Genomic DNA, 13,908 nt, shown 5'->3' on the forward strand with positions numbered 1-13,908 from the left:
ATCGCCTGACAGGGAAGTTGTCAAGCTAGCTGGTTAACGTTAGCTAGCTAATATTTTCATCGATTAACTTGCTTGTTACCGGTACGTAGCTAGTTAGGTACGTGACGTGGGCCACACACATCGTGCAAATCAATTCGTCAAGTACTTTCTTTCTGTAAATTGTAACGGTTAACTAAAATGTTTCAAATTTACCTGGGTGGATTCTGTATCTTCACTTCCTCATCCACAGGGCCAGCGACAAGAGCCCCGGCCCCGCGGATAACGGTCTTTGAGAAAGCAGAAGTTTAGAGTCCGCTTCGAACTTTACTTGAGTCCAAGGCCCCGAGTTTCAGGCCAAGATATCACTAACGCTTGTGTTGTGCAAGATGTTCTTCGACGTGAAAACTGACAATAGCGATGTGCACAAATTAAAACAAGCATTTGATTATCTATCCGTTGACGAGAACTTAATCCACACTTATGTCTGATTTATAAAGCTAGCTACATGAAAACGGTTCTACCAACACAGCTCAGCTGCAATCTTCCCCCAATAATAACAGCAAGCCTAGTTGGAAGAGTCCAACCACAACACAAGTTTGTTGATGTCAGAGAAATGTGTGTGTGCATCTTGTTTCGTCATCAAAATATGTGGTCGTTCGATTTGGCTGTCAGATTAATAACACAGACAGAAGGGGTAACCTAGAAAAAGAAAAATAGTTATAAATATATTTGTTAATAACTTGCACTCCTAGTCCTGCACTTCATAGTTAAAATATTCATACAATAATTATAGAAATCTCACATTATTCCGTTTTGATTCATAATAGGTCAGAATGCATTGCTATGCACCGCCAATCTCAATCTTCCAACGTTTTTGCAATTTAACCCTGGCATTCACCCRTGGGCAATACAATTTAGCTACAGTACATAAATCATGTGAAATGTGTATGATTTTGTGTGTAATTGTTTTTACTCCAACATTTCAAATTCCAGGTTGCTTCTTTAGTGCCACTAAGTCTCCTGCTGGCGAATAGTTAGTGATGCAATGGCCAAAGCACAAAATTAAAAGGACTCTTATTTAGAAAAACAAACTATTCACTTTCTGTGGAAACATAGGCAGGACTACTTCTGTGGGAGAGGTATGATTAAGAGGATGAGTGGGGTCATACGAGATCGGGAACGCCCTGTGCTGAAAAGTGGGTAGACTGTTGCAATGAGAGACATGGAGAAGGCAGAGATGTTAGCTCAGACATTTGTGAAGGTGCACAGCTCAAATAATCTAACGGAAGAGGGACAGCGTTGGAAAGAGAGGGTCAGAGGAGAGAAGGATGAGATGTGTTACATCATGGGAAAATAATTGGACCTTTACAATAAGGTGTGGCAGGACGGAATACGGAAACAAGGGAAAGACCCTATTAATCCATAGACCTTGACATCTCATGTCTGTAAACTTACGGAAAGGAGGATAACAGAGGATAACAGAAAGGCTGACGTACTTCCTGGAGAGCAGAGGCCTAATGTCATCAGATTCAGGAAAGGCAGGGGAACGATGCATCCTGTACTGGGTCTAGTCAGTCATATGGAAGGCACAGGAAAATAAGGAGGTGGTGGTAGCCATTTTCTTTGATTCAGAGAAGGCCTATGATATGATGGGGAAGGGGGGCCTGCGTATCAAACTGCATAGCATGGGGGTTGGAGGAAGGGTTTTCAACTGGATAAAGGACTTCCTTTTTGGACGATCAATAGAAGTGAGAGTGGGGAGCTGTATGTCAGAAAGCTATGAGGTAGATAATGGTACCACCCAGGGAAGTGTGATTAGTCTTTTGTTGTTCTCCATTATGATTGATGAATTATTCTCCAGGTGAGATCAGATATTGGGAGGTGATTGTTTGCAGATGACCAGGCGCTGTGGAAGAGAGGAAGAAAAATTCCCCATACAGCCGAGAGAGTTCAAGAAGCAATCAGAGAAGTTGAGCAGTGGTCCCTCGGGTGGGGCTTCAAGTTCTCAGTTGAGAAAACACAGACTGGGTTTCCTACTAGAAGGAATGTTCGGGAGGAAATATACCTGAAGCTCTACAGGAGGAAGGTGGAGACGGTGGAAGTGTTTAGGTTCCTGAAGGTCTGATTTGACACTCGAATGACATGGGCGGAACATATTAACACAGTACTTATCAAAGGAAATAAAATACTGAATGTGATGCGTGTCAGGAATGGAGTGGGGGGGGTCAGATAGAATGGTGTTAAAAACGTTATATATAGCACTATCAAGGTCATCACTGGACTATGGTAGTGTAGCATATGGATCAGCAGCTCTGACATCTTTAAAAAAGCTAGGCGTAATCCAGGCTCAAGCTCTAAGAATATGTTGTGGAGCAGTGAGGACCTCTCCCGGTGGCAGCCACGTTGCTCGTTGCTCGCATTTCGCTACGCACGCAATAACATTTGATTTGATTTGATTTGAGAGATGCCATTAAAGTTGAGAAGATAATAACTACCCATGGCGTATTGGGTAAATCTTCAAGGACATAAAGTCACACATCCTGGAAGAAAAGGTGGCCCGCGAGTCCTGGGAGCATAAACGAGATCTGAATGCAAGTTTTTGGTGGTTAGGTAAGGGCATGGTGAGAGAGGTGGGACTGTTTGTATGCTGTCTTGAATATACTGTATTCACTGATGGATCTAAGGACCCTAAAACAGGGAGGACAGGTGCAGCTTTTAGTGTTCCTGAGTTTCAGGTGGCAGTGACAAAAAGAGCAACGGGCCATTTATCCGTATACGCAATGGAGTCGCTGGCTATGCTCTTGGCTACAGAGTGGGTGGAGGAGGTGAGGCCAGACAGGATAGTCAACTGCTCTGACTCGTGCAGCACTGATGAGCTTCATTTCTGTCACAAAGCAGACAAGATGTATTGTATGAGATTGTGCAGTGCCTGTTTAGGGTGAGACAGATGGGGGTATTTGTGAGGTTCCTCTGGGTACCAGCTCATGTGGGAGTAGAGGGGAATGAGGAGGTGGATGTTCTCACCAAGCAGGCTCTCAAACATCCTAATGTTGATACGGACATGTCAATCAGTAAAGCAGCAGCCAAGGGGTTAATAAGAACAGTGGTTAAAAACAAATGGAAAGCAATGTGGAACAGGGAGGGAAAAGGAAGAAACCTGTATAAGATCCAGGTAAATGGTGGGGTCAGAGATGTTCTCAGGTTGAGAAGAGGGGGGGGGGGGTGTAATCACAAAGCTGAGACTGGAACACACAAGGCTTGAACATTGAAACTGGTAGGAAAACATCAAACTGGGAGATGTAAACACAGTCTGGAAAACATGGAGACAGTGGAACACATGCTATTTCAGTGCCAGCAACATGGGAGGGAAAGGGAGTATTTAGATTTAAGGGGTAATGGTGTTGAAGAGCCAAGCTTAAATTAACTGTTAAGAAAATCTTCAGAGGATGTAGTGTTTAATTATGTACTTAGTTTCCTTAATTAAGGAGACGATGAATAATGGGTAAGATTGAGCCCTTCCCTATCTCTGCTCCAGTAATCCAGTCCAGTTGGGGGCGGTAATGCACCTTAGAGTTGGTTCCCAGCCGCCATATAAAAACCACAGACGGAAGACGAACCAGAACTATTCACTTTCCGGGTCAGTTTATTAATGGTACCTGCTTCTCAAAACAGCAAGAATCCCGAGGCAGTGTTTAAAATTTGAACTAAACGTTTTGTGAAATAAAATAAACATCACAAGAAAAATACCATGTCAGACACGGTAGGGGTACGGTTTAACTAACGTCTTGCTTGTCTGAATTGGTTGAAGAGACAGAATAATGGTTGAGCAATGCTAACTAGCGAACTACGTTATCCGCTATGTGGGCCGAGAAGAGTAGTGTTTGCTAACACAAGCAATCTACTGTAGGTAACGTTAGCTAGATCGAAAATAGTGCCACTGACTGTGCACGAACGGTATAACATTAGGTTTTACTTTTACAAGATTGTAACTAGTTAAGTCACCTGGTTCTCCATTTTGGATCTACTACGTACCGATTCAACTTATTCTGTTTGGCAACCATGGAGTGATTCGTGACATGTTGACAGTGCAATAGGCTGGCTGACTATGCTGATGTAATGTTGTATGTACATGTCAATGGGACACTTATTACAGGAGTCAAAAGTTGTTAATTTCTGTATATTCCAGGAGACAAAACCCTCAAGTGGAGATGGAGGTGAGAAGAAGGATGGAGAGTACATTAAACTGAAGGTGATCGGTCAGGTAAGATAATATGAAGTGTGGATGCATCTCAGACAGGAGAGTTCGCTTCCTTGCCTCTTTTCCTTTCCTATACGTGTTAATATGAAAGGACACTGGGGGAGCCATAGGCCTTTTCTCATTTGGGAAAAAGTCTGTCCCTCTCTCCTCCGCCCTCTCTTGGAAACCGATAAGTGGTCGAGGAGAGTGTCAATTCGTTTGTAGGCAAATAGAAGAGGGTCCTCCCTCCCTCCCCCTTCCTTGATAACCTCCTTTTGGTAAGTAAGCGCAAGCAAATATTTTTATAACTAGCTCATTGTTCTTTCTGTGGCACAAGTGTATCCTACCTGAGTCCTTAGGACAAGTTTTGAAATCTGCCACACCCCCTTTGAATCAGCTGTTTTCTCGAAAGATGCAAAAGCATGCAAACATTTAAACCATATGCTACTCATCCTTTTATCTATAAAATGTATATCACAACTAGCTAAATTCGTTTTTATCACTTTATACATTTATTTTGGGATGCCACCCTGTAAACGTCATTTGCCTGATGACACACCATTGGAGGAGTCTCATTTCATACTAGTGCATTTCCGTCCACTTTCCATCTCCTCGGTTACCTTTGACCTTTTTCAAAAGGAGGACGGAGGAGAGAGGATGCAGCAGTTGAGTAAAACCAATTGAGAAAAGGCCATATCTTGGACTAAAAAGCATTTTTAAATGGGAATTCTCCATTGATCTTGCTATTTAGTCCTAGACTAGTCTGTGAAAGCACCCCTAGAAGCCTGGCACACGACTAAGTTCTGTTCACCAGTTAGGCAACAAAAAAAAAGCCTAATTCTATCTTTACTTTCAGGACAACAGCGAAATTCACTTCAAAGTGAAGATGACAACACATCTAAAGAAGCTAAAGGAATCTTACAGTCAAAGACAGGTAGAGTTATGAAGCCAAACGATTGGCCCATCTCATTTTGACAATGTGGGTCATAACTTCAGAATGAATGTCATCATGTTCCCAGTATCTGATGCAACCATGTGTGATTCCTTCCTGCAGGGTGTACCAATGAACACCCTAAGGTTTCTTTTTGAAGGACAGAGAATCTCAGACAACCAAACCCCCAAAGAGGTACCCAACTCATCCCTCTTCCCTTGTATCATCCATACAGCCACTAGCCTGGGTGCCAGGCTGTTTCTCTTTGCAAACCCTTATGGAATTACCATTCCAAACATGAGCAGACTGGCACCCAGGTTATACAACCACCACTGTCTCTTAAAATAACATTTTTCTTATTTATTACATTTTTTTAGGTGACATTTCAATTTTGTTTTCTGTGAACCTTGAACATGCTTGCAGATAAACTTTCCCCTGCATCTTTGTCTGGTTTTCTCCCCCTCCCCAGCTTGGAATGGAAGATGAAGATGTCATTGAAGTGTATCAGGAACAGACCGGTGGACTTTAGAATGATTAGACTTGCTATATTTTTTTTCTCATTTTGAATTTTGTATGTATTTTGCTTTTGTGCTTCGCGCCATCTGGATCACACACTCTATTGGGGCTTCCATGTGCGAGGGCACAAAGAACGACTGTTAGAATGGGTAGACGATCTGTTCTTTCTCCTTTTAAAACGCCTCGCACAATCATTTCTTCTCCCTCCTTTACAATGCAGGTAACATTGTAGTGCAGACAGCGTCATAGCTGAATGTCCCCTATTGAGAGATGGCACGCATACAATGACTGGTTTTCTCTAGACTCTGCTACACATGCCTCTTTCGCACCTAAAGTTGGAATATGCCACCTCTGAATGCTAAAGCATTGTTTTGAATCTGTTTAACAATCCCAGTTTCCTACCACTGATTGATATGGTCTAATGATATTTAAAATGTTTTTATGATCATGATGTATATTTTTGCATCCAGTATTTGTGTGTAATAATTGTCTGTCCGTGGTCAGGGTTCCCCAACTGGCAGGCCGAATTTGGCCCGCGGGCCAAAAACAATATTTTTAATTGTTGGACATAAGACTGTAAAAACACCAGCGAACCTGCTACAAGTGATTTTAATTTTGGATATCTGTTTCAAAGAGAGAGATGTGATCATATACACATGTAAGCAAGGCTTGAAATTATGTTTTAGTCAAATATATCTGTTTGGGCTTCTTGGGGTCAATTTGCAGTCTCCAAATTATTCGTAATTATGTTCTGGCACCCTGACCACCCTTTCAAGAAATAAAATCAGCCCGTGGCTGAATCTAGTTGATGCCTTTCCTAGGTGTTCTTTTTATTTCTATTTMAATTATGTTCAGATCATTTCAAGGGGTTAAAGTTTCTGTTTAATCTCTGGCCTCTTCTTGGATTTAAATGTTTTTCTTGTTTGTCTCCTTTTTTTTAATCAAGGTAATCTTGCTGTATTGAACCACAACAGTAGCCACACATAGTAATGTCAATGCAACAAATGACTCCTTATGGAGGCTTTGATCCGGATGGTTTGAAGCAGATCTTTTCTTTTTTTGAATAAAATGTTTAACAAAAACAGGACTAATAGATTCCAACTTTGACACGTGTATACCATTGCAGACCAAACAAGGATGTACTGAATTAGGACTGCAGGTTGGATTCCTGTCCACCAGAGGGCGCTCTCGTCATGTTTATGACTGAGTATTTATTTGACATCTCACATTCCATGATACATTATGAAAACAACTTTGGCCATGTACATAGTCACATGCAGAGGGTATTTACCCTGCTTCCTATCCTCCATTCAAGGCCTTGGACAATATAAAAGCAAAATGATAGTCTTCAAATAACTGTCCAGTGTGGGGTTGGCTGTGATAAAAGTTTTTTTAATGTTGGTTGGAAATGTCACTTTTACTCCAATATGTAGCAGTGATGCTTCTCAATGCGATTTTTAATATGTTTACTCACAATTATCTTACCTGGGAAAAGGCAAGTGTGGAACTGTAGAGAGGGAGGTTCCTCATGAGTACATCACCGCGCTGCAGACGGAGCGAATATTTATTTGTAAAGCGTCCGATTTCATGGAGGCCCAGGGAAGGGAGGATGGCGTGGAGTTTGAAGGGGGGAAAGGAAGAGGTGGGGGAAGAGTGGAGGTTGAGGGAGGGGGAGTAGAGTCATTGACCAGTGACAGGGTAAGAGAAACAGCAGAGAGAGTGGAGAAAGAGAGCGACTTAGGGTCAGGTCAGTAAACTGTGTGTGTATATATCAGGCCCTGGGTTAAGACTGCCTAGAGGAGATCTGGTTTCTAAGCCTGGGATACCTCACAGTGGCAAAACACTACCAGATGTGGGCCAGCCAGGAGACAGGGGGAGGGGATGGTGTGTGTGAACTCACGATATGAAGAGAGAACATGTCTCAATGCTATATATCAACTCAGTTACACATACAGCCTTTTGCTTTGGCCATTGTGCTCGCAGAACACTGAAAGTTGCTCATATGTGTGGATCCTGACCCACCCAYCCCTGACCAGTTACATCACCTTATAGAAATGTGAAACACAGCAAGAGATGATGGCCTATAATTAGCTCGATGTTTTGTCAGGTTAACGTGCAAAAAGTCCATACTCTTTCAATCAGACTACGTTGACTGCAGGCATCTGTCCTTGATTGGACTGCAATATCATTTTGATCTTTGCAACAGTTTTAGAGCAAATAAGATCTTTCCCCCAAATATTTATATTGTTCAACAAAATCATGTCTGCTTGTTGAATTAAGTACTCTTGTTTCCGTTGCACAAGTGTAACAGTAATACGGTGCAATACACGTTCAGGTCATTACCGTAGGCCTACTGACACTCCAGTTYAACACAACACGTAATAGATACAGAACAGATAACACAAAATGTTGTCTAAAAAATTATATTCTGTTACACTCCGCCCTGTCTAGGACACACAACCAAAACAAAAGGGGGAGAGGTGAACTCAAAACAAGAGAAGACAAAAAGGGAGATCTCACATTTCAGCAGGAAAGGAGGAGATCCGCTTAAGGCTGTGTGTTGATTTCCTGTTCGTAAGCTTTAGGGGCAAATCCCCCTTGAACTCATCATGCTAGTTCTTTTTCTACAGAAATACCATCTTTATCAATGGCTCTGATATATTGACCTGACACCATTGGAGAGATACTATTCCACAGCCAAGCAGAGTGTGTAGAAGTTAGACCTGGAGGATAGAACAGGAGACAACCAGAGAAACTAAATAGCAACATGCTGTGTAACAGGGTAATGTGTCCACACTACAGACGGTCTTATAGGGAGGATTGTACAAGCAGATGTTAAAAGTAATTGAGGACGTTAGGTGTGGAATTGTTGATATTCCAAACAATGTTAAAAMAGATACTCTATCTCTAGGCCTTCATTTAGAGTATAACCTTCATTTTAGGAAGTCGTCACAATCTCGCTGGTTTTACATTGCGTCGTTCAAGGATCTGTTTTAGACTGTCAAAACGTATGCTTAAAAACATCCAAAACGAACACCAATGACGTTCAAGTGACCGCAGGTTAAAAACGTCGTCATTTTATTCTGTGAAACTGTACAGATACAAGCCATATTGCATTAAGAAACATCAAGTAGAAACAGCAAGATTATAATTCGTATAAATACATATGTTCTTTTGAAAAAGAGTGAATATTTACAAAATGTGGCCTGTAACGTGGCAATTTAATAGCGACATCTTACAGCTAGACTACATCCCAAATGGCACCCTATTCCCTATGTAGTTCACTACTTTTGACCAGGTCCCCTAGGGCTCTGGTCAAAAGCAGTGCACTATATAGGGAGCCATTTGGGACATAAACACTATACACAAGCATAATACAACTAAAAAAAAACTGTGTGTTAGACATTTCTCTCTGTGCCAAGATGAATGTTCTCAGATGTCTGCAAGTTAGTGTAAAAGTAACATCAGCCACACGGAACAAAAACAGGTACATCAATTTAAAAGTACAGAAGCAAGGAACGAAATGCACATACTCCAAAAACCTTTGTAATTCCTTGCAAAACTTAACAGACATTGGTCTTGTCAGACATTAGCCCTGTATCCCTCGTTTCTCCTTGGATGAGAAACTCACTACATAATACAAAACAGTTGAAAACACATTGAAATGCCATGGCAAAACAGACGTTCTTTGTTGCTGCTGTTACGTCACTGGGTGGCACATTCTGGTTTAAAAGTCATGTTTAAATGAGATTATAGAATGTTTTAAAATGTTATGGGGGTTACTGAAAAGTTCAAACCCCTCAAATAATGAACAAATGTTCAGTCAATGGCTCATAAGGTTGTCAGGAGGGACATTCTCAAAGTAAAGTACTTTTTTCAGAGTTCAAATGTCCAATAGGAGATGGGAAGGGATACGCTCAGTCGGTTTCATCAAAAAAAATTTTTTAAACACATAACTCCTCCACATTAACCTTCTATAAAGTTCATACGGTCGTCTCTCCTTGGTTGCGCTTACTGAGCCGTTTGTAAAACCTGCACCAACTCTGCAATGTTTTCCCCGACCAGATCCAGAACCCGGACGTGATGCCCACTATCATAGTCATCAGGTACTTGATCATGAACACCGTGAAGTCCGGGGTCATCGGGGCAAAGTTGTTGGCCGGGCACGGCACCGCGAAGCGCTTACACGTRTGCATGTGCCAGGTCTTCTCCCATTGGTCGCGGAAGGCCTGCTCGTAGAAGTAACAGGCGATGACGATGGTGGCGGGGACGGTGTACAGGACGCTGAACACGCCGATTCTCACCATCAGCTTCTCTAGTTTCTCCGTCTTGGTGCCGTCGTGCTTCATGATGGTTCTGATGCGGAACAGAGACACGAACCCGGCCAGGAGGAACGAGGTTCCGATGAAGAGGTAGACGAACAGAGGGGCCAGGACGAACCCTCGTAACGAATCCACGCTGTAGATGCCAACGTAGCACACCCCTGTGAGAAGGTCCCCATCCACTTGCCCCATGGCCAGGATAGTGATGGTTTTGACAGCCGGTACCGCCCAAGCCGCTAGGTGGAAGTATTGAGAGTTGGCTTCAATGGCCTCGTGACCCCACTTCATACCAGCAGACAGGAACCAGGTGAGGGACAGGATGACCCACCATATGGAGCTAGCCATGCCAAAAAAGTAGAGGATCATGAACAGGATGGTGCAGCCCTCTTTCTTGGTGCCCTGGGCCACTGTCTTGTAACCGTCCTCTTTAAARTTGTCTATGCAGACCACTTTATCCTCCAGGAAGAAGCCTGCTGTATAGGCCACCGCCACCATGAAGTAGCAGCCTGAGAGGAAGATGATGGGCCTCTCCGGGTAGCGAAACCTCCTCATGTCTACCAAGTATGTGAGCACAGTGAACAGTGTACTCACACAACACAAGATAGACCAGATACCCACCCAGAGTTTGCCGAATTTCAGTTCCTCCTCGCGGAAATACATTAGTCCGTTGGGCTTGGTGGACTCGCATGGGGCACCACAYTCTTTCACCCCCAGGAATTTGTAGTTGAGGTAGGTTGGGACCTGAAGTTGTAGGGGACAGGAGAAGGGCTGGGCAGCAGGGCGACCGATGTTTGGGMGTAYGGTCATGAGCTCWGGCAGGTTGGGAGTGGGGTCCGAGGTAGSGATYTCCGTGTCTGAAGTGTTTTGACCCACACAGATCTCCCCAGCGCCGTGGACGGGGAAGTTCTCGCAGCGGAGTCTCTCTGGCCATTGAAACCCGAACTTGTTCATYAGCGCCTCGCAGCCCTGGCGTGCGCGCTCGCACAGTGATCGYCATGGGGGGATGGCCTGTTCTAGAACTGTGCACACCGGTGCGTACATGGAACACAAGAAAAACTTAAGGTCCATGGAACACTGGACCTTCACGAGCGGGTAAAACTGATGGACCTCCAGCCCCGCATCCTCTTGGCTTGTGTGTCCCAAAAGATTCGGCATGATGGTTTGATTATAGGCAATGTCCGTGCAGAGAGGGATGGAAATTTGCTGACAAAAACCGTGTTCTGGTATAGAAATTCCTTTCTCGCCATGATACTGACCGGTACACGGCTCCAGCATTAGGCAAACAATCACCAGCGCGCACCCCGTTATCCAAATCCACTCACAGGTTCTCCTTACCGCCATGATAGCAGCCCCTGTGTTCAGAACAAAAAAAAGTGTCTAAGAATATTACCCCGCAGCTGCAAAAAACCCAAATCAATTTCAGTCCACAAAAGGTTGAAATGTCCTCTCTTCTCCCGTCTATATAAAAAYGGASAGGAGCCTAAAGTTAAAACAAAGTTAAATGCTTGAAAAATGCCCTCGGTCGCTCTCCCCACATTCCTTATTCCAGTGTTCACAGAACTCTCCAAGAAAATGGAGGATTGCTGGTGAGGGATTTATTTATTCCAATCAAACCACTGAAAACCTGTGAAATTACAATAGAGTAGMTTTTTTTTTGCAGTTCGTTTCCTTACTGACCTGGTTCTTCGTATTGAAAACAAACGTATGACTTGAAAATGGAATGCGTTGACTAATTTCTTCCAGATTCKCACAATCTTCTTTACATCACATTATAGGTTGAAGCAAAATTGAAGTCTGCAAAACCTCATGGTTTTCCATCTCGCCTTACAACTCAGCCAATGTTCAACTCGAGGCGCATTGMTAGGCTATGCTCTACGATTAACCCGGCTCAAAGTCTGTAGTAAAAGACAAATCTCTTCAAAAAGTATACTASTCGTCAAACTATTTCTTCCCACAACGCTAAGACCGTGATCTGCCTTCTAGAGAAACTTGCACGATTGATTCCCCACACACTACAGAGTTTGATCTGTTTCTTGGTGCCCACACATGCGTATTTTCAGGGGCGCCTTGAAACCACACTTTCTCCACCAATTGAACGATTTGTTTTCTCTCCCATCTCGCCATTGATTGGAGAGAAGTGAAAAGGGTGGAGTTTTATGCTATCTTCAGCGATACAGTGGATGAGCTTTTTTTTAAACCTGATTTGTTTCTCAATTAAAATATAAAAATGTTTTAGAATATACATTTTTTATATTCTATGTTGGGAGCGGGCTATAGATAATTTAGGAGACATTCAAACATTACAAGTTGAAAAATAACATTAGACCACCTATCCTACTCTTTACAGCTTCTTAGACCTACATGAAGTAATTTATGTTCTTTTGCATGCCCTATATCTCGTTCTGTTTGTCAGGAAAGTGTCCAGGGTTAAACTCGTAAGCCAGGCCTCTGACAAAGTAGAGCAATAATTGTAATATTTATGGTATTGTTTATTTCAGAGTGGAGCCCAAAGTMTCTGGMAAATCATCTTGGTATGTGGACTGCYAAAACTGTTYGGCAGCCAAGAACATTTTACTCATGACTTGAATCTTCATTAAGTATGTTTTAGAATTTTGCCCATGGCTCATTCATCAAATATAATTTTAAGRTGTTTGTTTGTTGAGTTTTTCAAAACAAACATGTCCTTATAATGTCATTCTTGGTGGATGTCAGGTCGTTTTTTTGGAGGGTGTTAGAGATGGCCTTGCATGCCASTGATAGAGTCAAACTAATGGGCTGCTATTGTTGTAAMGACCGARGCTGGAGATGAGAAGCAGGTACGGGGAGTCAACATTTATTCAGGAACAGACAGGTAACAAAACAGGAACAGCGTCAGCACACGGGTAAACAACGACAAATGACAATTAATGCAGAAGCCGGGAACAGAGCGGGGAACCAGACAGATATATYGGAGGCAATGACAGAGGTGAATGAATCCACGTGAGTCCAATGATCGCTGATGCGCGTGACGYGGGGAAGGCAGGTGTGTGTAATGATGGTGGCAGGAGTGCGTAATGCTGGGGAGCCTGGCGCCTTCGAGKGCCAGGGAGGGGGAGCYGGAGCAGGCGTGACAATTGTACCCTATTGTATGGTAATGTATTAATGTTTATACCATTTTTTGCCTCTCCTTATTCCTAAACATTCTTCATCTTTTCCTATTGATTGGATATCTTCACACCCACAATAGTGATTATCATGAGATGGCAGCACATAGCCTATATGATGTATCATTTATGTAGTTACATAGTAGTAGTCTATACTCTTAGAAAAAAGGGTTCTTCAAAGGGTTCTTCAGCTGTCCCCATAGGAGAACCCTTTTTGTTTCCAGCTAGAACTCTTTTGGGTTCCATGTAGAACCCTTTCCACAGAGGGTTCTACATGGACCCTAAAGGTTTCCACCTGGAACCGAAAGGGTTCTACCTGGAACTAAAAAGGGTTCTTCAAAGGGTTCTCCGATGGGGACATCCAAAGAACCAGTTTAAGTTCTAGATAGCAAAAAAAAATTCTAAGAGTGTGGGTATTGATTTTTCCTACTTTCCTACATGGTTTTCATGAAGCTTGCTGTTTTGTAATGTGTGTGTAATATAATGACTGTTTGTTTTCTGTAGAGATGGTGGTCCACAGAGTTGGGAGAGCTTATAGGGAGGAAATGCCTTGATGTTTCCCATCCAGCATATGGATTTGCTGTTGCTCTCTCTCTCTCTCTCTTTCTTTCTCCTACATTCTGTTTTTCAATCAAGGCTCCCAGAGCAGAGAAAGCCATACCGTACTACCCCTCCCCTCCTCCCTCCATTCCCCTCAGAGAGACCAGCAGAACATAACCCCCGGGGTCCGCAAGTACAGCTATGTATTTATACCATCCCTCTGAATCTATGCAGCAAACC

General features: G+C 43.0%; 2 protein-coding genes across 2 annotated transcripts; one reads left to right on the plus strand and one right to left on the minus strand.

Annotated features, from left to right (window-relative positions):
• The first annotated feature begins 3,591 nt into the window (after nucleotides 1-3,591).
• Nucleotides 3,592-6,472, plus strand: sumo1 (small ubiquitin like modifier 1). The gene is made up of 5 exons (XM_023997685.2): nucleotides 3,592-3,739; nucleotides 4,166-4,240; nucleotides 5,073-5,150; nucleotides 5,271-5,342; nucleotides 5,617-6,472. Exons 1-5 carry the CDS (start codon nucleotides 3,728-3,730, stop codon nucleotides 5,674-5,676), a joined length of 297 nt encoding a protein of 98 aa, XP_023853453.1. The 5' UTR covers nucleotides 3,592-3,727; the 3' UTR covers nucleotides 5,677-6,472.
• A 2,252-nt stretch (nucleotides 6,473-8,724) lies between these two features.
• LOC111970924 (frizzled-7-A) lies at nucleotides 8,725-12,023 on the minus strand. The gene is made up of 2 exons (XM_023997686.2): nucleotides 11,663-12,023; nucleotides 8,725-11,337 (listed from the first exon to the last, which is right to left on the minus strand). The coding sequence occupies exon 2, from the start codon at nucleotides 11,324-11,326 to the stop codon at nucleotides 9,647-9,649; it is 1,680 nt and encodes a 559-aa protein (XP_023853454.1). The 5' UTR covers nucleotides 11,327-11,337; nucleotides 11,663-12,023; the 3' UTR covers nucleotides 8,725-9,646.
• Between the last annotated feature and the right edge of the window lie 1,885 nt (nucleotides 12,024-13,908).

Source organism: Salvelinus sp. IW2-2015, linkage group LG12 (assembly GCF_002910315.2).
Source record: "Salvelinus sp. IW2-2015 linkage group LG12, ASM291031v2, whole genome shotgun sequence".
In the NCBI taxonomy this organism is placed as follows: Eukaryota; Metazoa; Chordata; class Actinopteri; order Salmoniformes; family Salmonidae; genus Salvelinus; species Salvelinus sp. IW2-2015.